This window comes from Sminthopsis crassicaudata, chromosome 4 (genome assembly GCF_048593235.1).
Source record: "Sminthopsis crassicaudata isolate SCR6 chromosome 4, ASM4859323v1, whole genome shotgun sequence".
Taxonomy (NCBI): Eukaryota; Metazoa; Chordata; class Mammalia; order Dasyuromorphia; family Dasyuridae; genus Sminthopsis; species Sminthopsis crassicaudata.
In genome coordinates, this window is record NC_133620.1 from 435,539,081 (window position 1) to 435,563,234 (window position 24,154).

The window sequence follows — 24,154 nt, forward strand, 5'->3', positions numbered from 1 at the left end:
CTTCCCCTAGCATTCCTATTTTATAGGTAAGGAAATTAAGACTGAGAGACTGTGAAATGTCCTACATAGTCAGTATTTCAATTGTGGGATTTGAATCCAGATTTTTCCAGGTCCAAATCCAGTGTTTCATCTGTTGTACCACCTAGCTGTCTATGATGACATAGAGGTCATCAAATCCACTTCTGTCTTTCTGACAAATAAGTGACTTACTCTGAGTCTTTTATAGGAAGGGGCAGAGCCAGGATTAAAACTCAGGTCTTCAGATGCTAAAACCATCTGTCTTCCCACTTTGCCTTAGCAGAAGAACACTCTCAATGAAAAAAGAGGGCAGGGGAAGATAGTAACTGAGGAAGGATAGCATTGTTTAAGATGAGGAAACTAAGGTCCAGAGAAGTTGGGATTTGCCTCAAATCCCACAGTAATTGATCAGAGGAAGATTTTGACTACAGAACCTCTGACTCCAAGCCAGGGCTCTTTTCACTCCGTCAGGCTACCTCTTGTCAGAGCCTCTTTAAACTTCCCAGGTCTTCTGATCTCCAGATCCAACACTCCACGCACTGGAACACTCAGCTGCCATGAGTCATGAGAAGAGGGATACATTCTGCTTGGCCACAAAAGGCAGAACTGGAAGCAAGGGGTGGAAGTTTCAGAGAGGAAGATGTGGTTTCTCAAGGAGGAAACTTCCTCAGTATTTCTATTCCAGAGTGCTATGATCTGCCTAAAAAAGAAGCTGGTTTTCCATTTAGTCATGTCTGACTCTTCATGACCCAATTTGGAGTTTTCTCGGCAAAGATACTAGCATAATTTGTCATTTCCTTCTCCAGTTCCTTTTACAGAAGAGGCAAACAGGATTAAGTGACTTACCCAAGGCCACATTCCTAGTAAACATATGAGGCTAGATTTGAACTCATGAAGATGAAGCTATTCCTGAAGCCAGACTATCCACTATGGTGCCATCTAGCCGCCCCAGATTTCCCAAGGTCTTGAAATGGAAACTGGATGATCTCTTCTAAGGGATGTATGTTGTAGAGGGACTTCTGATTAAGGTTGGACTGGACTGCTGGACACCATGTCCCAACTGGGTGCCTTTGCACTGGTGGGTCCCCATACCTTCAATACTCTATTCTCTTAACTCTCTTTTTTTGAGTTTCCTTCATTTTCTTCAAGCTTCTATTCAAATCTTAGTTTGGATAGGAGGCCTTCCACTAACTCATCAGTTGCCACTGCCTTCCCCTTCCAGATTCCCTCCCATCTTCTCTTTATACATTATATGTTCTCTCATTCTTTTGAATGTCAGCTCTTTGGGGAAAAACCAACAGTTTTAGGGGGAAGAGTTGGGTTTGTTTTTTGTTTCGTTTTGTTTTGCTTTTCTTTTGCATTTAGCATAGAACTTGGCACATAGTCACCACTTAATAAATGCTTGTTGACTGACTGAAGGGACTGAACATCCCCTCTGGTCCTTTCTTACTCTTGAGATTTTGGAATTCCTAATTGAGGCAGAGACTTATCTTTTCTTTAGCTTGTTCTGCTTTATAGGGTTACTTTTAATTTGGAAACATTGGTTCATCACCACAAAATATTTTTTCTTGTTAAATTAAATATTTTCCAATTAGGTTAGTTACAATTCTTAGAAGAAATAAAAAGAGCTAAAAAAAAAAAAACTTGAATTATTTTTTTAAAAAAAGGAAAAAGCAAAGCTTGCACCCATTTCTTAGAAGTATACATTTTCCCTAATATCTAACTTACAAGAAGAAATAACCACACTCAAGAAATGACAATAAACCCCAGGTCCATTTTTAGTAGCCCTAACTGTGGTCTGATTGAGAATAGCACATCTGTACATGGAACCGAGCTGGTAAGAAATATAGAAAGAAATGCCTTTTGCCAAAGCCAGCATCATCTGCCATATGCTCATCTTCCCCAATTCCCAGCTCACCAGGAAAACCACTGATTTTAGCTGATCAGCCATTTCTATGTGTGATGAAACATAGAACAGGATGTGGAAAAGGGAGAAGTGGCTTCTACATTTTGCTCTTAAGAGCCTGTTACAATGAGCCATTTGCAGAGAAGAGGCAGGATGTCCCAACAAGTGAGGAGTATGTCTCTAGCGTGCCATGGCTGAGCACAGACTATTTCTGAAACAAGTTTCACAGACTTCAGGCTGCTAGCCATTTGAAAGCAAGAAACATGGATTTAGAAAGTATGAAAACTTCAGCGGGTGAAAAAAATTGCTTTAGGGCCAGAAAAACCAGTTCTTCTGATGTGGAGACTCACAGGAAATCCTGATATGAACATAAGAGCCACAAGAAGGTTTTGGTTCATCATAAGAAATGTTTAGAAATATTGAAGAAATAAACAAATGTTAAAAATTGCTTTTAACATGTAATGGAGAAAAATAAAATATAAAATAATTTTAAAATGAGGCAAAAAAAAAAAGTGAAAAAATATGTAGTGAGCAGGAATTTTTCCATTCCTGCATAGATTCAAGCAGAGAATGGATGATTACCTGTCAGGAAGACAACAGTGGGGAATTTTTTACTGGGCAAGAGATGACATTAAATCCCATTGAACCTTTAGATTTCAGAGAGGAGAAAGGTTTCTCATTCTAATATGATTAGACTAGTTGGTGTCTGAAATCCCTCTGAGATTCTGTAATTATCTGTTTTATAGGATAGTTACGTCTAAAAATGTGACCTGGGTGGATGGAGTAGCAAATTTGGAGTCAAGAAGACCCATAGATAGGTCTTGCCTTAGCTCTTTGCTGGTTCTGTGACTCTGAGAGTCAACTAAACTCTGTGCCTCATTTTCCTTATCTATAAAATGGGAAAATTGGATCTGATGACCTCTAAGAGCTTACTCAGCTCTAAATGGATAATTCTTAACTAATAGCAGCTAACATTTATATAATGTTTTAAGGTTCACAATATGCTTTACTCCATCTATCATTACCTCATATGCCTCAGAATTGCTCTGGGAGGTAGGTACTGTTATTACTTCTATTTTACAGATGAGGAAATTGAGGTTTGGAGAAGTTAAATGATTTGCTCATAGGAATACATGTAAGAGATAGGATTCAAATCCAGGATCTCTTAATTCTGAGTTTCCATGCTACTCCATCATCTTAATGAATCTAGTGTGCTTGAAACTAGAATGTCATTTAGGAAATTTTGTAACATTTCCCATAACCCCATGTGGCTAGCTGTCCTGAAAATCCATTCTCTTGCCATTAATATTCCTTGAAGGTTACCAAGTACAGAACATCAAGATCTCAGAAAAATCAAACTTACCAATGACTCAGAGATGAATGGAAAGAGACAGAGTGGATATAAGAAGGCTGTAGCAAAGATGGTATTTTTAAGAATAATTTACATATGTAAATATGAGGCCAGTGAGGTAGAAAGAGGGAGAGAGAACAAATGGATAGTCTAAGAAGGAAGGGCTGCAACATGTTAAATGGATTTGCAGATTTACATAAAGATGTGGGCAAAAATCCTAGAAACCCAAATTTAGACCTGGAAGTAATTTCACAGGCGTTTTGGTCCAATCCCTTCACTTTAGTTTATTTTCACTCTATGCCAGGCATTTGACCAAGTATTAGAATACAAAGAAAGGCAAAAACATGGTTCCGGACCTCAAGAAGTTCTAATGGGGAGACGTAAAACACATATGAATTGGAACCCCTTAGTGGGATAATGGACAGAGATCTGGATTTAGAGTCAATTTCAAAACTAGTCTCAAAGACTTACAAACTATGTTATTCCAGTAAAGTCACTTAAGCTTTGTCTAAGTTTTCTCAATTATAAAATAAGGAAAATATCAGCACCTAGTTCCTAGGTTGTTATGAGGATCAAATGGCATGATAGCTATAAAATGCTTAGCACAGTGACTGGCATGTAGGAATGTTATATAAATATAATATATATATATGTTATATATATAAAAATATTAAATAAATATTATAAATATTTATATTATATAATATAAATAATATTATTTATTATATAATAAATATAATAAATATTTTTATAAATATATAAATATTATAAATATTTATATTTATTTATTTACATAAATATATATATATATATATAGTATAAAGGAAAGGTAATCTCAAATGGAAATGGGGGGAGGTAGGAGAAGAAAGAGGGAAAGACAAGGAAAAGCCTCCTACAAAAGGCTGGACTTGAGCTGAGCCTTGATGCAAGCCAAAGAAACCAGGAAATAGGAGAGAGAGCATTCCAAGCATGGGGAGCAGTAAAAGAGCAGTTATAAAAATATAGAAATTAGAGCACATCGAGTAGAGGGGGAGGGGGTTGTCAGTGCCAAAGGTCCTAGAGAGGTCAAGGAGAATGAGGTTTAAGATATGTCTTTAGATATGACAATGAAAACATCATCGTAACTTCAGAGAGTTTTGGTTGACTGATGAAGATGGCCAGACTTTAGACTAACAAAAGAAAGAGAGAGGAAAGTGGAAATGTTGAGAATGCACAGCTTTCTCAAGAAGTCTGGCTATGAAAGGAAGAAAAATATGGTTTGTTAGCAAGCAGAAGCATAAGATCAAATACGGATTTGTTTTAAAGATGGAGGAGACCTGGGAATGTTCCCAGGAAAAGGAAGGAGCCAGGAGCTACAGATTGAAGATTAGTAAGAGGCAACCTGCTGGAGAAATTGGGATGGAAGGGGATAAAAAGTGCATGTAGAAGGTTTCATCTTGACAAGAACAAGAGTCATCTATGAAATAGGGGCATAGAAGGAAATAGGGGAAGAAATCTGAGTGATGATATGAGATGAACAGAAGAAGAGAAGGAAGAGTTATTAAGAAATGACTTGTTATTTTTGATGAAGACTGAAGCAATTAAGAGTATGGGATGAGATAGTATTCTGAGAAACTAAGGAAGAGATGGAGAAGTCTGGGATAGCCACTCTTGTGAGCGGATATTGAACAGATTAGGGAGGTATAAAAAAGATTATCTTTCTGCAGTGAAGTTGAGGTTTTATAACATAAATTTGTATGATCCCAGTCAGAACTGTTTTCCCCTTTCCATGGTTTGTCAAAAATTCTAGCAGACTGATTATGGTTGGATAAGAGATTTCAAACTCCTAGATCAGATTCCTCACCTAAGGGTTGCCCTTTCCAGATTTACACCTATGATCTTACACCTTTTTCTTGTCCACTCAAGGATGTAAGTACATCTACACAACCCACATCAGTTTAATCAAAGAATTGATCAATAAGCATTTACTAATCATCTATTATATTACAGCTGGATGGTGCAGTGGATAGAAGTGCCAGGCCTAGAATTAGGAAGACTCTTCCTAAATTCAAATCTGACCTCAGATATTTACTAGCTGTGAGACCCTGGGCAAGTTACTTAACCCTGTTTGCCTCAGTTTCCTCATCTGTAAAACGAGTTGGAGAAAGGAAATGGCCAACCCCTCCAGTATCTTTGTCAAAAACAAACCAATCAACCCAATGGGGTTATAAAGAGTCAGACATGACAGAAAATGACTAACAACTTAATCATCTACCACATAAAAACACTAGGCATACAAAACCAAACATGAAACAACCTCTGCCCTCAAAGAGGGAAGCAGTAGGGACACATACTTTCTCTACCCCATCTAAAATCCAGGGATCAGAAAACTCCAAGAAAAGGAACCACTATTTCAAAATGTTTTGTAACTGTCAAATCCTTCTCATTTCCATAATTATTCATTGTAAAGAATTCTTAAAATAGTGAGAAATGTATCCTTTTCAGTATCAAAATAAAATTTATCCTTCACTGAACTCTAGCATCTCACTGTGGTGTGGTATGGTATGACAGTGGCCTTGGGGTCTTGAAGTTCTACTACCTCATTTCACATTCTGGATAATTTGACCATGGTAGAAGGATATCAGATAGAAGTCAATTGAGTGCTGGCTAAGGATGTCACCTTTTGGATGTGGGCAGACTTATTACCACAAAACAGATCACCAGCAGATGAAAGTTTTTGTTCACAACAGCAAAGACTGTTGCTGAAAGACAAGGATGTGGCAATCTTCCTCGGTAGAGAGAAAGAGCCCACATCAGGAAAATCACAAAGGTGCACAGTCTAGAGCAAGTCTATAAAATAAATGTGCTACTTACCTAAAACATAAAGATTCACTGCCTCGCTTTCTGGAAGATTCAGTGATTCCATTCTATATGCCCCTTCGTCAGATGCTGTTAAATTAGAGATGGTAAGGTTTCCAGATTCCAAGTCTAAAGTAGCCCTTTTGTGAAAGGATCCAAAGTATGAAACTTCTTCATTCTTTTGCCAGTCTGCTATTTTATCTTTCCCTTTCTTCCAAGTAATGTCTTTAAACTTCCAGTTCTCTAAATTCCCTATGTTGTTTAGGTGAAATGGTGAAAGTGTAACATTATTGTTCATGCGGCCAAATATCTTCATGGGCTCACACTTCCCGAAGTCTGAAAAACAAAAAGATAAATGGAATAAAATCCTATAAACACACATTGATAATATAATCATCCCATCTGAGATACCACCTCCTTCCCAGCCAATAAAAATGATTTCTAGTCTAGAGAGCCAACATCATCACCAACTGAAAGCTCACTATGTGAGATAACAGAAGGCATTGGACAGCACCTGCCTATAATGGCTTCCAGTCTTATGAAGAAAATGAGACAAACTCAGAAAACATTATCGCAGGTAGCATTTTTGGCACATGCTGATAAGCCAGTGCTTCCTGCTTTCTGGCACACTATTCAGTGTAAAGGGGAACCACCAGATTTCAAAAGGGGATGTTAAACTTTATTTTTCTTACTCTTTTTTTTAAACAACATGGCTGATATGGAAATATTTTACATAATTTCATATATATAATCAATATCTTATTGCTTGTCTTCTCAATGGGTAAGGAAGGGACTGGATGGAGGGAGAGAATTCAGAACTCAAATTTTTAAAATAAATTATAAATTTTTTAAACGAGTGTTAAAAATAACTATTCTCCCAAGAGTAATCAGAACTGAAAGAACGAATTCTGGGGTGGAGCCAAGATGGCAGAGTGAAGCCAGAAAGCTGCTCCAGCTTTCCCAGTTTTCCTCAAAAACCACATGAAACTGAATCTCTGAACAGAGTCTGATGGAATGAAATTACTCTCCACCTCAAGATGGATTGGAAGGACTTCAAGAAAGTCAGCCGGAGTCTTCAGCCCGGTTCTGCCTGTATTCACCATAAACATGCTTGTCATTGTTCAGTGGTTCAATAGAACAGATATGGTTTTATTATTGGAAATGATACTGAAGAAGGTAGTTTACAACCCACCCTTTTCCTTCACCCTAAGGACCACCCAGGCCTTTCCATCCATCCTGCAGTTGGCCCTCTTCCATATGTTTCTTCCCTAAATTAATATGGGAGCTATTTGAGGAGAGCAGAGGCAATCTTACTTTTTTGGGGAAAAAAATGTTTTCTTAGTGCTTTACACAGAGAAAATGCTTAAGAAATGGTTCATACATTCATTCATTTCCTAATGACATGAAGGTAGGGATGGTAGTTAATATGCATCAGTGTGAAAAAGAAATCTCCCTAAGCTGTGATGATCTCACTATAATAAGATTAAATTTAATAATCAAAGAGATAAAATCTTATGAAGTTAAAAGCAACTAACTTCACAAATATAAATGGGATTGGGGAGGGAGATAGAAAGGAAGCACAGCTAGAAAGCAATTTCCATGTGGGGAAGGATAGGAAGCATAGCTAAAAAGTAGTTTGTGGGAGTGGGGAAAGAGATAGGAAAGAAGCATAACTGAAAAGCATTTTGTGGAAGAAAAAGTACACACAACTAGAAAGCAGTGAAAAAAGCCTCGCTCTTTGATAAGATCAGAAGCTCCAGGCAGCTCCAGTGACTGCTATCTTTTTCAGTAGTAAGAGAGTCAGGATAGCTAGAATGACTGAGGATATGGTCCCAATAACTTCTACCCATTCTAATACTGATTTTAGTTCTGACTGTCATATTTTAATAAGGTAATGAGCAAATTAGAGACTATCCAGAGAAGACAAACAAGATGGTCATGGAGCATATGAGGAATATCTGAAAGATCTCGATGTAAAAGAACTGGTTACAAGAGAGCTTTCTGTAGAGTTATCCCCTGGAAGGTGGGGACTGACTCATAGAGCTTGGAAAATCATCGGAAATAGTTTAGATTCTACTTGCATCAGATCAAGAATGTCCTCTCCAGTATAAATCCCTGACCCTGGAACATCTAGTCATCACTCGAAGACTTTCAGTGATGGGAAAAACCACTATATCCTAGGGCAACCTATTTCTCTTTTAGACAGCTCTAATAACCAGTAAGCTTTTAAAAATCTGCCACTTTGCCAAACTCTACTTCAATGGTCCCCAAACTTTTTAAATAGGGGGTCAGTTCACTGTCCCTCAGACTGTTAGAGGGCTGGACTATATAGTAAAAACAAAACCTCTGTCTCCGCCCCTCAGCCCATTTGCCATAACCCTGCCGGCTGCATAAACATCCTCAGTGGGCCGAAGCTGGCCACCAGCCGTAGTTTGAAAACCCCTGCTCTACTCATTGTTCTTTGGTCTGTCCTCTAGGGCCAAGCCAATCACATCAAATCCCTCTTCCACAACTAGTTGAATAATTAAAGATCACTATGATGTCCTCCCCTACTCCTTAAGTCTTCTCTTTGCCAGGTGAAACATTTCCAGTTCCTTCAACTTATTTCAGGTCCAGTCTTGAGCTCCCTCCCCATCCCGGTGGCTCTGTTGCTTTACAAACTGTAAGGAGATCAAATACGTGTACTAGAGACAAAGTAGGGTAAATTTACTTGAGTGTAAATGTACTATGAATGTGTAATACAGATTAAGTGCACTACTGATTTTGATTAAAGCTCTATTAGCCATTTATTTGCCTACATCTACAAATGAAATTTGTTAAGATTTGTAGGAACTCTTCCTTAAGCTTTTAATATCCCAAATAGAAAACTTTACATATCGCTCATGTGTTATAAACATGGATGAGAAAAACTCTTCTTTCATCTTTCACACACCACAGTGTGTTCAGAGTAAAACCCAATATCTCCTAGGAAAAACTAAAATAGGCACATAGGAAGTTAACCTTGAAATATCAAGATAATATATAAGGATAAGAATCCAAATGAAGGAGAAAAGTACAAAAGGATTTCTAAAATTTATGAAGTGCATGCTAATGAAAAAAGACATTTCTATGACAAAGGTGGAGAATAAGCCATCAAAGAGAGTGGTTCTAATGATAGCTTTGATTCTCCAAGTGATATTTTTCCTATGTTTTTTGGAGGAGGTGGAAGAATGCAAAGGGAAAAGAGAGGTAAAAAACATTCTCCTAATGGTGTGACAAGAAAACTGGCAGTACAAAAGAACATAATTTATGATAAATGTGAAGAGAAACTGAATTGGAATAAGATTATTGTATTATATATTTAAAAATAATAGCTTTACATAATAGATTTACAGTTTTATGTGCAACCTTTTTTATTATATTATTGATGAGGTCTTCAATATCAGGTGTGGTTAGATGAGGAATTGATAAAAATTAATCCCTGAGGTAGTCGGGGAGAAGACTCTAATAGAGATCAGTTCCAATCCATGGTCCCACCCTCTGGGAAGGTCATCCAGTATGAAATCCAAATTATGACAAACCCCCAAGACCCATCCTCTGCAGAGGTCTCCAGCAGTCTCACTTTGCCATGTCTTGTCAGAAATCTCAGTCATGTCCCTGGGGTTAAATTTTACCTTTAAAATCTACTTATGGGCCGTCCCATGGCTGCTGCTTTTCTTTGGGTCAATCCGCCATGGATTTTATATGTGTGTGTGTGTGTGTGTGTGTGTGTGTGTGTGTGTGTGTGTGTGTTTCTTCTGAAAACAAACTTGTTTTATTCCATAAATTAAAGTAAAATGTTATGAGAATAAGATCCTGGAAATTTATGTTGTCCAGAGCACAAAAGAGAGTCTAGAAGATAACATTCCAGGGTGAAGGTGACCAGGAACCAGACTTTTAGCAAGAAATATTCTCACTATTTTGCATCAGAAGGACAATGCTATATTTAGATGATGAGATGAGAACCTTTTCATGGGTGTGGCTATCCAATTGGCTGATTTCAGAAACTGTGAAGAACTCTTGACTGTAGAAATATAGTCATTACTTCTCATCCTGGTCAGATTGTTAAAGATATTAGATGTGTGCTGAATAAAAGCATGTTACTTTATCAGCAGCTTTATTGAAAAGGGGGTTCTAATAGTTAGATTTAAGATAAATTTCCCAGAAAATAGCTTTCATCAGATAAACTATCTGTTGACCTGAAAGAAAGGAAATAGAGGAGACTGAAAACTTTTGACCCACCTCAAGTTAGCCCCCATTACAATGAAGAAGAGTATGAGTATCATCCCTGAGATGGTGCTCCCCATAGCACCTTACTGGAGCTATTAAATAATCTTCATTGTAATGCTACTTTTTGAATGCAATAGTGCACAAATGAAGAACCACTACCATTTTAACACTCACTACTACTTCTCATTTTTGTTGTAATATTCAACTCCAATGATGATTTTTGAAAAAGCAGGTAAATAAAATCCATAATATATAATGATGACTTAAAAACTTACAATGTTCAATATGAAAGATAGTTTAACATCATTAATTCTTTCTTTATGGTAAAGAATCCCCTGAGCAATTTTTTTCTCATGTGTGTATGTAGTACCCTAGATTGAGGCTTGATTCTTGACTAAGTGTACACAAGAATTCATAATTATGAAGCTTTAACATTCAAATTTTGTACTAAAAAATGAAATGGCTTTTTTATGTAGGTAATGTTCTAACAAAGAAATATGGAGTGAGGCTTAGACAACAACAATAATTATAGTTAGCATCTATGTTGCTTTAAGTTTTGCAAAACATTTTGCACATATTATGTGATTTGATAAGTAGCTTATTTCAGAAGTAGCTAACCTTAAGTGATTTTTCAAGATATCAATTTTAAAAGCCATTCACTTCTGAATGTCTCACACATTCTATCCCAAAACATTTTAAATAACAGATTGGAATTTCCTTGGTTTTTTCTCTCATTGCCAATCTAATTAGTATGAAGAGTCCTTTTGTTTTAATATTTTTCAATGGAATAGGAGTGAATATATGATTTGATCTGGAGACTTTTGAACTAATCTAAAGAGTTCCCCCAATCAAGATGATGAAATATGAGAAATAAGGAAATTGTAGCTATTAGGATAGCAAGTGGTTAATTGTGCAAATTGAACCACATTAACTTCATCTTATGACTCAATTCTGGATTTAGCTCAGTTTCCTAGCTATAGAGGACTAGCCTAGGTTCAAACAATACAATAAGGTTTCCTCCCAATTCCTGTGATTTTTTGACAGCAGAGTTTGGACTAGCCACTGTGCTGATCAGACCAATATGAGCTTAGAAGGCTCTGCCACAGCTTGGACACAGATAGTCCCTATGAACATTTGGAGTAGATTCTCTAACTTTGCCTATCTTACATTTTTCTTGGGCTACTTCAATTCTACTTTACTCATAGAACACAGCCCTTTCTCACATCATGCAATCAATTCTTTTTTTTTTTTTTTTTTTTCTTTTTCTGAGGCTGGGGTTAAGTGACTTGCCCAGGGTCACACAGCTAGGAAGTGTTAAGTATCTGAGACCAGATTTGAACTCGGGTCCTCCTGAATTCAGGGCTGGTGCTCTATCCCATGTAATCAATTCTAAAATTCTTTTTCTTTTATTTTTAAAGCTTTTTATTTTCAAGACATATGCATGGATAATTTTTCAACATTAACCCTTGCACAGCTTTGTGTTTCAGATTTTCTCTTCTTTTCCCCCACCCCCCTCCAGATGGCAAGCAATTCAATATATGCTAAACATGTTAAAATATATGTTAAATCTAATATGTATAAACATATTTCATTATTTTATTGCTGCACAAGAAAAATCAGATCAAAAAAAGAAAGTAAATGAGTAAGAAAACAAAATGCAAGCAAACCAGAAGAGTGAGAATGTTATGTTGTGATCCACATTCAGTTCTAATTCTAAAATTCTTAAGAGAGATCTTGAGAATATTCTCATACTGCTTTTTCTGACCCACTGTGAGCACTTGCCTTGTGTGAGTCTTCATAAAATAGTTTGTTTCTGCAAGCATATATTTGGTATTTAATAAATGTTTGTTCCCTCCCTCCTTCTACTGAGAATAATATAGATGAAAAGGAAAAGCTAAATAACCAACAGATACTTAAGAAGAAGTAAAAGATGAATTTTAAAAGGGTAACAAGATCCTATAAAAAGTGTCAGGAATGCTAAATCATGGGAAAGGGGGGAAGAAAGCAGGGACAGAAGAGGCAATGGTCATCACAGTCAGCATCCACCTTCAAGAACAATTCATTCCAAACTAACCTGAATTCCTTTTTTAAAGAGGGTTACCAGACTCTCCTAGTTAAAAATACAGTAGAAAACACAGATTTCAAGGAAATGTTTGACAGTAAAACATTTGAGATCTCTCATGCTATTCTTGTAGAAAAGACGAAGAGATGTGGGTAAGAGGATGGTATAATTAGATAAATTATCTGGTATCTTCAACAGGCTCTTGCATGTGAAATGTAGTCATCTTTCCCGCATTCCAAATCTCTGAATTGTTCATCTTCTAACAAGGGAGATTTCAGTTGGGAGTGAGGAGCAGATGCAGAGAAGTGAATGAAATGGCATCAATAAAATTAAAATTTAAAAAGAAAATACCCGTTTAATGCAATAAAACTGTGATGTATGTATTGTATTTTTGTCTCTCAATTGATAAAGGGAATGAAAAGGAGGACTGACATTTTTATCTCCATCATTATTCAAATAACATCACATATTTCTTCTTCAGGCATTATATCAGAGTTATTTTCTTCCTTGAATCCTGGCAGATTCTGAACAACAACAAAAAAAGATATAATTGACTTGTCATCTCTAATCATGTAGATGGTTGAATAGACAGAGTCCTGGGCCTATAATCAGAAAGATCCAAATTCAAATCTGTATTTAGATACTTAATAGCTGTGTGACCCTGGACAAGTCACTTAAGCCTGTATGCCTCAGTCTCCTCATCTGTAAGAAGAGGATAATAAAAGCACTCACCTTAAAGGGTTGTTCTGAGGATCAAATGAGATAATACTAGTAAAGTACATAGTAGGTGCTTTATAAATACCTATTTCCTTTCTCTAATATGTATTTGTGTATAAAGTACTGAACTAGGAATCAGGATGCTCTCAATTCAAATCCCAAATCTTTACTCCCTGTGTGATTAGGTAAGTCACTGAACTTCTCTCAGCCTCAGTTATACCATCTGTAAAATGGGGATAACAATGAATCTACTACATGTGAGGAACAAATTATATAATATGCCATATAACAACAGATAATATAAAGTGCAGTACAAACTTTAAGGCACTGTGTAAATGTTTCCTGTTGTTCTGTCAGTATCTGACTGGAGGTGGGGGAATTCTTGGCAAAGATATTGGAGGGGTTTGCCATCTCCTTCTCTAACTCATGTATGCAAGGAAACTAAGGCAAACAAGGTGAAAAGGCTTGCCCAGGATCATATTGCATCTGATATTTGATTTGAACTCAGGTCCTCCTTAACTCAAGGCCTGGCACTCTATCCACTGTGTCACTAACTGCCCGTGTAAATGCCAACTGACATTATTATTATCATAGTTGTAATTTTTATTATCACTATTAATTATGCTTTTCCATTCTCAGTTATTCATTCCTATAAATACATGATAATATTTCTGGATTTGTCAAAGTATGCTTAAAATTCAAGTCTCCTATTTCCTAACAGACCCTTCTCTTTAAATCACTCTAAAGAGGCAATATTACCTGAGGCACAAAATTGTCTTTTACACATGCTTATCATTCACTATAGATCTATAGGAAAGACTAATTAATAAATGCACAAATTGATTTTTACCTATTGTGATGGGTATGTATTAAATGAAAAGATATGCTGAATTATCTTAATGTACAAATCAGTTTCCCAACTGGTTTCTCTCTACTGTCTGGGGCATAATAAAAAAAAAAAAAAGTAGGTAGCTTTAATTAGATAATTAGATTTTTATTTGTGGACTTCGGGTGCTGTTTGCATTTGGATGCTTATTTGTTGTGTCTTATGTGTCTTATGTTTACTAACAGCTAAATGCATTTAATGTTACTCAAGAAGCCTTGAGTCTAGTGACAAAAAAAAAAAAAATACCGGAAGATATCTGAAGATCAGAGTCAAAGAAATATGGAGGATAGATTTAATTAGAGCATTAGATTTCTGCTAGACACTTGGCATCCTCTTAAGCTCCAGTAGTCCTGAGAGGTAAAAATGTCAAAATGACAAGAGAAGAATATCTCACTACACTCCATGTTAACAGAGAGAGTTAAAAATGAGCTTCAAGAAGAAAGCACAGAAGGAAAAAATAAGAAGCAGCAGAGGAAAATTCATAACCTACAGTAGCCTGGGCGTGACTACCATACTGGTGCTTCAGGTTCAGAACTGAAATTAAATGAGAGGGTGAACCCTAGACTCCAGCCTCTTAAAACTGTGATTTGTGACTCTTCTGGGGTTTTATAACTGAATATGGGGTCATGAAATTATGATTTATTAGCAGACAGTTAAGATAGATGTGTAAATGTTTGTAGATTTGTGGACCTATTTAATATATTTGTATACTCAGGACACATAAAAAACTTCTCAGGTGAAAAGGAGTCTCCAGTAGAAAAAGGTTAAGAAGCCTTATTCAGACTAATTATTTATCAAGCACCTACTATGGTTCAGGAATTGTATTAAGGACTGGGGATATAAAGAAAGGCAAAAGACAGTTTATAATCTGGGGGGAGGAGGAAAGAGAACATGTAAACAACCATATACAGAGAAGTTATATAGAGTATAAACAGGAAACAATCAATGGAAGAAAGGCACTAAAATTAAAAGGAATTGGAAAAAAGCTGTCTGGAATCTCACATCAAGATGACATCAACTCAAAAAACACACTTCCTCAATATCCTCTGCCTGCCCCACAATTTTCCCCCACCCCCACTTTCAGCTTCTTTCAAAGTACTGTGTTTTTCCTTATTAGACTCTGAGTTCCTTGAGATCAGAAATGGACTTTTGCCTTTCTTTGTATCTCCAATGCTTGGCACAGTGCCTGGAACAAACCAGTAACTAAAAGGAACAAAGAGGAGGAACAACATCTCAAAATCCACTTTTTGAGGATGTTTGCGTCTCCTATGGGATTTTATAACTGAATGTGGGGTCATGATATTATGATTTATCAGCAGTGTATATACCTAGACTTCTTGAGGGAGGATTCTGGGAAGATAGCAGAGTAGGTTGGTAAATTTCAAGCTCTCCCAATTTTTCCCACAAATAGAATAGATTTGTGCCTCAGGGGGAGTATAGAATCAAGAAAAATCAAGAATTGATTTCAGGGGTTCTCCAGATACAAACCTAGAAGATCTGAAGAAAGACCTGCAGCCAGGATTAATCTGTGTGAAGTGCAAATTCCTCTGGGCTAGCTCCACAGAAGCAACAATTGGGGAACCCTGGGACTGGCTGGGTGTGGCTGGAGAAGTCCAGGGCTGTTTGGAAAGATTGAGTGAACCTTGGCTGACTGGGAATGTCAGGCCCAGCTGTGCTGCTGAGATTTGTCTCTAGGTGAGAGGAAACTAGCACACCCATGAATGCAAAGACAGTGGGGCAGGAAGGCTGCTGGCTGTGGGCACTTGCTGGAGGGTGGAGCTTTTGGTTAGGACTTCCTGGTGAGAGGAGAGAGCTGAAGTGAAGCCACAAATACCATCCTCCCCCACTTCAGGATTAGAGGTGCTTACACTAATAATGAGTTGGTAAGGAAGAAATCATCCCACCATAGAAACACACTATGGGAACAGGAAAGGCCAGGGTTCATCTTCAGAGGAGGACACTGAAGTAAAAAAAAAAAGCTTCCACCCCAAAAAGTAATGTGAAATGGCTCCCAACCCAGAGAAAATTTAAAGAAGAACTCAAAAGAGAATTTAGAAATTGAATAAGAGATACTGAGGAAAAAATAAAAACTAAAAATAAAAGCCATCCAAGAAAAACAAGATTATGAAGAAAAAAGTTAACCAACTAGAAAAGGAGATATAAAGTCTCAAAGATGAAAGTAACTCTTTGAAAATTAGAATTGGGCAAGAGGAAGCCAGTGAAGCTTATGAGGTGCGAGAATTGAGGGTAAGAGATCCCCTCTGGTCAATGTCACAGATTCTTTGCAAAAGAATTCAGAAACCAGAAGTCTGTGGCAAAGGGGGATTTACTTGCCTTAAGAAGACAGCTTGTTAAGAAGATAGCTTTCTTAGTGGGCAAAAAATCCTGTTAGGATGTCTACAAAGATGGGTTGACACTTGTTGTACCATAGTTTCCTTTTAGTGTCCTGCCTCAGTTTCCCTAAATTGTTCTGCCTCAATCCCTCTGGTTGCAACCCCCCTTTCTTGTTCATTAGAACTGAGATAATTAGGGCTGTGGAGATCCGGCCATTCTGGCATTCCAAAAGAGTCATAAAATTCCAGATATACTATCTCAGATACCTAATTGGCATCTTCTACTTCCATCTCTCCAGGTTTCCTGTCTCTAGCTAAATACCTCCTTCCCTCCCAATTTATCAGAATTTATGGTCCTCACCCCCCAACTTGTCAGAAAAGGATTTATGGTCCATTCCTGGAAATTCCCACTGGTGTTCAGACTCCACCCCTTGCCTTTGTCTCCCCTGATGACTAGAGCCATGTAAAAATCTTATATTGGCTGCTGAATTCTATGAGACAAAAATCCAGTTCAGGGCTGGGAGCAAAATGGATTCTGCTCTGCCCCCAGACAATCTCTCCCTCTCGGAAATTCAAATAAAATATTTAAAACTCTCTAATCTCTATCTTGCATCAGTTTCTCCAGAATTACACACTGAGAAGAAAATATCTTCATTGATGGACTAAGTTCAGAAGGTAGGCCTTCCTGATTAGCAATTAGCAAAAATTCCAGGTTCAGAGCCATCTTTTATTAGCCTTCTGAGGCATGAGGCTTTTTTGATCTTTGGATGAATCTGAGAGACTCATTTTCAATTCAATTCAATTCAAAATTGAATGAGATTACCTGATTGGGAGTTGTCTGGGAAAGGTGCGCCCTTCCCAGGGTTTGAGACTTGGGTTCTCTCCCAAAGGTTAAAGGGGACACAAATTACATGAAAGCTATGAGAGACCAAGAAAAAACAAAATAGATTTTAAAGAATAAAGAAAAAGGACAGAATATGAAACATCTTATTTAAAAAATGACAGATCTGGAGAATAGATCAAGAAGAGAAAAATATGAGAATAATTGGACTGCCTGAGAATTGTGACCAAAAAAAGGACCTTGGCACAATAATCCAAGAAATAATCTAAGAAAATTGTCTTGGAGTGATAGAACATGAGAGGAAAGTAGAAATGGAAAAAAATCCACTGATCACCTCCTCAAGAAGATCCTTTATGGAAAACACATAGGAATATTATTGCCAAATTTCAAACTCCCCAGATCAGAGAACATTTTGCAAGAGACAAGAAAAAACAAATACACTGACTTATTAGCAGCCACAATAAAAGACCACAGGCCCTGGAATCATATCTACTGACAATCAAAAGAATTAGACCTGAAGCCAAAAATATCATACCAGCAAAATTATCTATAATGTTGAATAAGAAAAAAATGGACATTCAATGAACCTGAAGATTTTCAGGACTTCCTATCAACCAAACCTGAACCTAATAAAAAATTTAACACATCAAAGATCAATTTCAAGGAACTCAACATGGATAAATTGTTGGGTTTTTTTTCACATATCATATGTTTAAAATGGACATCAACAATATGACAACTCAAAAGACAAACGAGGGCAGAATATAAACAATAATTATGTCATACAAATGATGTGCAGAGGAAGAATAGACACAGAGGCATTAGAGGGGAAAGGAGGGCTTGTAGTTTCTGAAAATCTCTTCACATCAAGAATGGTTTAAATAGACAACACTACATATACACTATGAAAGGTATAGCACTCTCCAAAATCTATAAAGAAATAAGGGGTGGGGGGAGGAATGGGCAGACAGAGAAGCAAAGGGTGAGGGAAGGTAAGGGAGGGATCCTTGGGTGGGAGGAGATCAAGTAGTAGCAAGTCAAATCAGAAGCAGAATTAAAGCAAAAAGTCAGCAGGGATAGGAAAAATGTGTGTGTGTGTGTGTGTGTGTGTGTGTAAATCTATATATGTATATATAAATATATCCTCTTTTTTTTTTTTTTTTTTTAAATTTTTTTTTTAAATTTTTTATTTTATTTTATAATTATAACATTTTTTGACAGTACATATGCATGGGTAATTTTTTACAACATTATCCCTTGCACTTACTTCTATTCAGATTTTTTTCCCTTCCTCCCCCAACCCCCTTCCCCTGATGGCAAGCAGTCTTATATTAAATATATCCTCTTAAGAGTATACCCTGCTTGGAAATGGGAGAGATGAAAGAGGGGAAAAAAATAAAGTAAAAAAGGTGTGCATCAGAGAACAAAAGAACAATTTACAAGGAAGTAAAGAAAAGATGGACACTCATGAATATAATTTCTTCTACTTATATATATATATATATATATACATATATATATATATATATATACTTTCTTGAATTGATATTTGTTGTTATATATATTTGAATCCTCCCTGTTATTCCGCTGAGCACAAGACAATGTTCTCTTTTGTTTTGTTTCCTTTTCTGCTTTTCTTTCTTTTTTTTTTTTTTTGTAATTCTGTTTCTTTAAACAAAATTAATTTGAGGATAAAAAAGAAACTCTTGTGCAATTATGAGCAGGACCTGATATTTACTGAAATCCCTCTACAGATCTACAAGACAAGAGAAAGGAAGAGCATGATACAGCAAAGGAAGGGAAGGACTGACTGGTAAGCATATAAAGCCAAATAATAGATACAACAGTTTTGGGTAAGAGGAGAATTGGAATACCTCTGGAGGGAGCAGACTTGTCAAATATGTTAGCCACCACTCATGGTGCTTCATGAATGAAATGGCAATCCAGTCCAGTAGCTTTGCCAAGAAAACCCCAAATAGGCTCATGTAGAGTCAAACATGACTGAAAAAAAAATGAGTAAATAAAAACAAAGAAATAAGAGAGCCTGGATAAGGATTATGAAGTCCAAAATTCTGAAGACTGAAAGTCTGAAGACTGATGAGTAAGATGACAGTTGGTTAATATAATGTCCAAAAACAAGATTCAAATTTCTGGGCAATATAAAATATAGGAATGAAAAGCTCCTGGCTAGGGATGTCATACACTTACGCAGGGGTGGTAAAAACAAAACAAAAACAAACCTCCACATTTTCCTAGAATGTTGTGATTTAAAGTAAAGGGCTTTAAATTAAAAAGGAAGAACAGGAAAGACCTGAGAATTCTAATACCACAGAGAGTAGCAGAGCAGATGAAGAAGTGCAGGAGAGAGGACCAGTAATTCCTGGGAGACGATATAGAAGAATCTAGCCACTAATAAAATCCATGGCCTCGGGCATCTTACATGTAAAATGTAGGAAGCATAGGTAATGAACTCAGTGAACTGGGAAATAAAGGTGACTTCAAAGTCATGTCCACAATGAGTAATTCTGAATTCAGGGCCCTTGGGGTTAAAGATTGACTTAGCTTCTGGGGGAGAAAGTGTTTTTCAGAACACCATTAGCTTTCTAAGGCATTAGAAATAAAATTTCTACACAATAGAATTCAGAAAAATAAAACTCCATTAGTGGAATGTGGGTTGGGGTAGCTCCCCGCTCCCAAAAGAGGTGGCAGGAGGGGTTAACCATGTTGCTCATGTAAGAGCTGAGAATCTCTGGAAGAAAAAAAGGCAACTCTGAAATGGCATCTCATATATTTGCATCAAGAGGTAAATGCCTCCTTCCTTCCTACTAAAGTTCCTAGGCATAGATGTCACTAAGGCTTAGTGGGATAGGATTCATGATTGGAATATTTAAAGACTATTAAGAAGCAACTGAAATAAATAACTACATATATATGGCTATTTTTCATCTACCAAAAATCTTCAAAAATCTTTATTGAATATATGTGGATGTGCTCATCAACACCCTGAGAACATGCTTGATTATTGGAGAACAAATAAGCCTTTATGAGCAGTAGCCAACAACGGATCATGTCTTTGTTCTCAGTTGGCTGGAAATGTGTTGAAAACACACGATTCTATTATTGTTCTGAAAGAAACGAACAGCAGGATGATTTCAGAGAGGCCTGGAGAGACTCACATGGACTGATGCTGGGTGAAATGAGCAGGACCAGGAGATCATTGTACACAGCAACAAGATTATAGGATGATCAATTCTGATGGACATGGCTCTCTTCAACAATGAGATGATTCAAACCAGTTCCAGTTGTTCAGTGATGAAGAGAGCCATCTACATCTGGAGAAAGGCTATGGGAACTGAGTGTGGTTCACAACATAGTATTTCACTCTTTTCTTTGTTATTTGCTTACATTTTATTTTGCTTATCTCTCTGTGTCTCTCTGTCTCTCTCTCTTTCTCTCTCTCTCTCTTTAACTGGTTTGATTTGATTTTTCTTGTGCAGCATGATAATTGTATAAATATGTATACATATATTGGATCTAACATATTTCTACCATGTTTAACATATATTGGACTACTTGCCATCTAGGGGAAGGCATGGGGAAAGAGAGGAAAAATTGGAACACAAGGTTTTGCAAGGGCTAATGTTGAAGAATTGTCCACGTGTATGTTTTGAAAAATTAAAAAAAAAACTTTAATTAAAAAAAAAAAAAGAAAATATACAATTCCATTGTACTTATTGCTTGTTTAGTGCTCCCCTCTTTTCCCAACACCAAATAATGTTTGATTTCAGAGAACAAATATACTTTAAGACAACTATTATATTACTTGCTGATTCTTCTTTTTTAGGCTAAATTTGGCTACTTCCATCAACTGTTCCTTGTATGACAAGGATTCAATAGAGGCTCTTCATCAACCTTATTTCCGCTGATCCAGCTATCCTCCAGCTTCTCAATATTGGTTGTATGGTCCTGATTGGTGAAAGCCACACTACTGGAGTGAAAGCCATGAGAAAGGCAGGGGGACATGAAAGCTATTACAAAGGTACTGTGTGAATCCAGCCATTCTAGAGAGCAATCTGGAACTATGCCCAAAAAGTTATCAAACTGTGCATACCCTTTGATTCAGCAGTGATACTACTGGGCTTATATCCCAAAGAGATCTTAAAGAAGGGAAAGGGACCCAAATGTGCCAAAATGTTTGTGGCAGCCCTCTTTGTAATGGCCAGAAACTGGAAACTGAGTGGATGCCCATCAGTTGGAGAATGGCTGAATAAATTGTGGTGTACAAATGTAATGGAATATTATTGTTCTGTAAGAAATGACCAACAGGAGGAATACAGAGAGGCTTAGAGAGACTTATATGAACTGATGCTGAGTGAAATGAGCAGAACCAGGAGATCATTATATACTTCAACAACGATACTGTATGAGGATGTATTCTGATGGAAGTGGATATCTTCAACAAAGAGAAGATCTAATTCACATCCAATTGATCAATGATGGACAGGATCAGCTATACCCAGAGAAGGAACACTGGGAAATGAATGTGGACTACTTGCATTTTTGTTTTTCTTCCCAGGTTATTTTTACCTTCTGAATCCAATTTTTCTTGTGCAACAAGAGAACTGAATGGATCTGTATACATATATTGTATCTAAGATATACTTTAACATATTTAACATGTATGAGACTGCCTGCCATCTAGGAGAGGGGGTGGAGGGAGGGAAAGGAAAAGTTGGAATAGAAGTGAGTGCAAGGGATAATGTTGTAAAAAATTACCCATGCATATGTACTGTCAATAAAAAATTATAATTAAAAAAAAAAAAACAAAGATATCGTGCCTAGCAAATAACCTTATGTGGGTCTGAGAACTTACTCATATTGACCAGCACACAGTCCTGAGGGCCCCTATTAGGTTGAAAGCTCTTACAAGAATATAGTAATCAGGTACAGGCTAAAGAAAAATATAACAAAGACACCGTGTCCAAAACATAACTTTCATTGTGTCCACCACATAGCCTTGGATATCTAGGCATTCATCCAATAGTGCTGATGTGATGCCCAAGCCTAAGACCCAGGCCCCAAATTAAAACTGCTTGGTAAGTATAATGCAAATCCACAGTGACATATATAATGATTCATTGCAGCTCCTCCTCCCTTTGTTTGATTTCTATAATTACATGGGATTTATTGGGGACATTTGTGTGGATTCATTGAATAGTCTGGGCACTGCCTCAGAATGCATGACAGGGATCAGAGATCTGATGAATTATCCAGTGTTCATCCCCAGAGAGCCCCTATGTAAATAACTCACATGACTATTAAATCATTTATACATTCATAATGGAGTTCCCTGCCTCTTTCCTTAGTACAATTAGCTTACCCCTTGGATGGGGGTGGGGAAGATGGGCAGAGTCCCCTTGGTCTTAACTATGGTGTCCACATCTGGATACAACATTCCAACATTCCAACAAAGGCAGGACATAGTATGATTGTTATCTCCCTATTTCTGGGAGTTATGCCTCCATCTAATAGTATTCTCACCTAATCCATCTCTCTCTTTTTTCTTTCTCTAGAACAGGGACAGAGAATGTCCAGTCCGCAGACTGTTTAAGGTCCATGAAATCATGAGCTAAAAAGCTAGGTACAACAACCTCTCACTGCTTGGATTTTATAAATTTATCATTTTGAGTGTCTTGTGAATAATATTATAAATATCCAAATGTCCTTAGCAGAAAAAAGATTCCTCACCCTTGATCTGGAAGAATAGTATGAAGTATTTTACCAAAAGCTTGGTAGACAGGTGGTGCAGTGGATAGAGTGCCAGGTCTGGAGTCAGGAATATTCATCTTCCTAAATTGAAATCTGGCCTCAGACACTTACTAGCTGTGTGACACGGGGCAAGTCACTTGGGCTCTTTCCAATCACTGCTTCCTTTCTAGAGGGATCACGAATTATCTCTTTAAAATTATACTGGGGGCAGCTAGGTGGTACAGTGGATAGAACACCAGCCCTGAAGTCAGGAGAACCCGAGTTCAAATCAAGTTACTTAATCCCAATTGCCTCAGAAAAAAAAATACACTCTAGAATTTTCCTAGGAATCAAGTCAAACTCACTAGCTTATAATTTGAACATTTTTCTCATCTTTCTTGTTTTTGAAAATCAGGATATGACATCTGATCTTGTGATGTCTTCCCTGTCTTCTATGACCTTTTTCTACTGGAACCTTTTACTACCTCCCCAATCACCCAGAATTCAGTGCCACTTGGACGCCCTGGCATCTCTACCACCTTGTACCTATTAGAATTAGTCTGCCATCCTTGACTCAGGGGATTGGGATAATGCCCTATGTTCTTTGGGACACAGATATGTCTTTTTTTCTTCTTTTTGGAAGAACAGCTTGAGGTTCAATGGATGGGTAGAGTGGTGAGAGGTCTTCACTAGACAACAGGCTAAAGAAAATTCATAAGAATAGGCAGCCTTCCCTTCTCTCATTGGACACTGCCAGCATCCTCATCTCAGGCTGGACTATCACAATAGCCTGTGCCCTAGGATTCTTGCCTCAAGTCTCTCCTCAATCTGTCTCTACTCCATTTAACCGTCAAATGGATCTTTCTAAAGTGCAGATCTGATCATGTCCACCCTACCTTATTGTACCTGACCACAAACCATGATATCAAGCCCTGAGATTAAATTTCCCCTATAAATCTGCCCAAAGCCCACACCATCTTTGTAGAATCCATTTTGGAAGCTCAACACTATGTTTCTGCTTCCTGTTTTTCTTCTCATTGCCCCCCCCCCCCCTATGCCTCAAGGTGTCTTTCTCCTTACCTCATTCCCTTATCCCTACTTCAGGGTGTCTTTCTCCTTGTTATGGCTAACTCTTTCAGGGTGCTAAATCCCTTTCAGGATTCAGCCCAACAGTCAAAGGTGTACTCTCACTTCATTGTAACTTCC

The 24,154-nt window shown here is 37.3% G+C and overlaps 1 protein-coding gene across 1 annotated transcript in view; it reads right to left on the reverse strand.

Moving 5' to 3' along the window:
• Nucleotides 1-24,154, reverse strand: part of CD58 (CD58 molecule) — a 79,424-nt gene that overhangs the window by 18,934 nt on the left and 36,336 nt on the right. Inside the window, exon 3 of the mRNA XM_074263177.1 lies at nt 6,129-6,449. Coding sequence (XP_074119278.1) covers nt 6,129-6,449 — 321 coding nt within the window. The remainder of the gene's footprint in view (nt 1-6,128; nt 6,450-24,154) is intronic.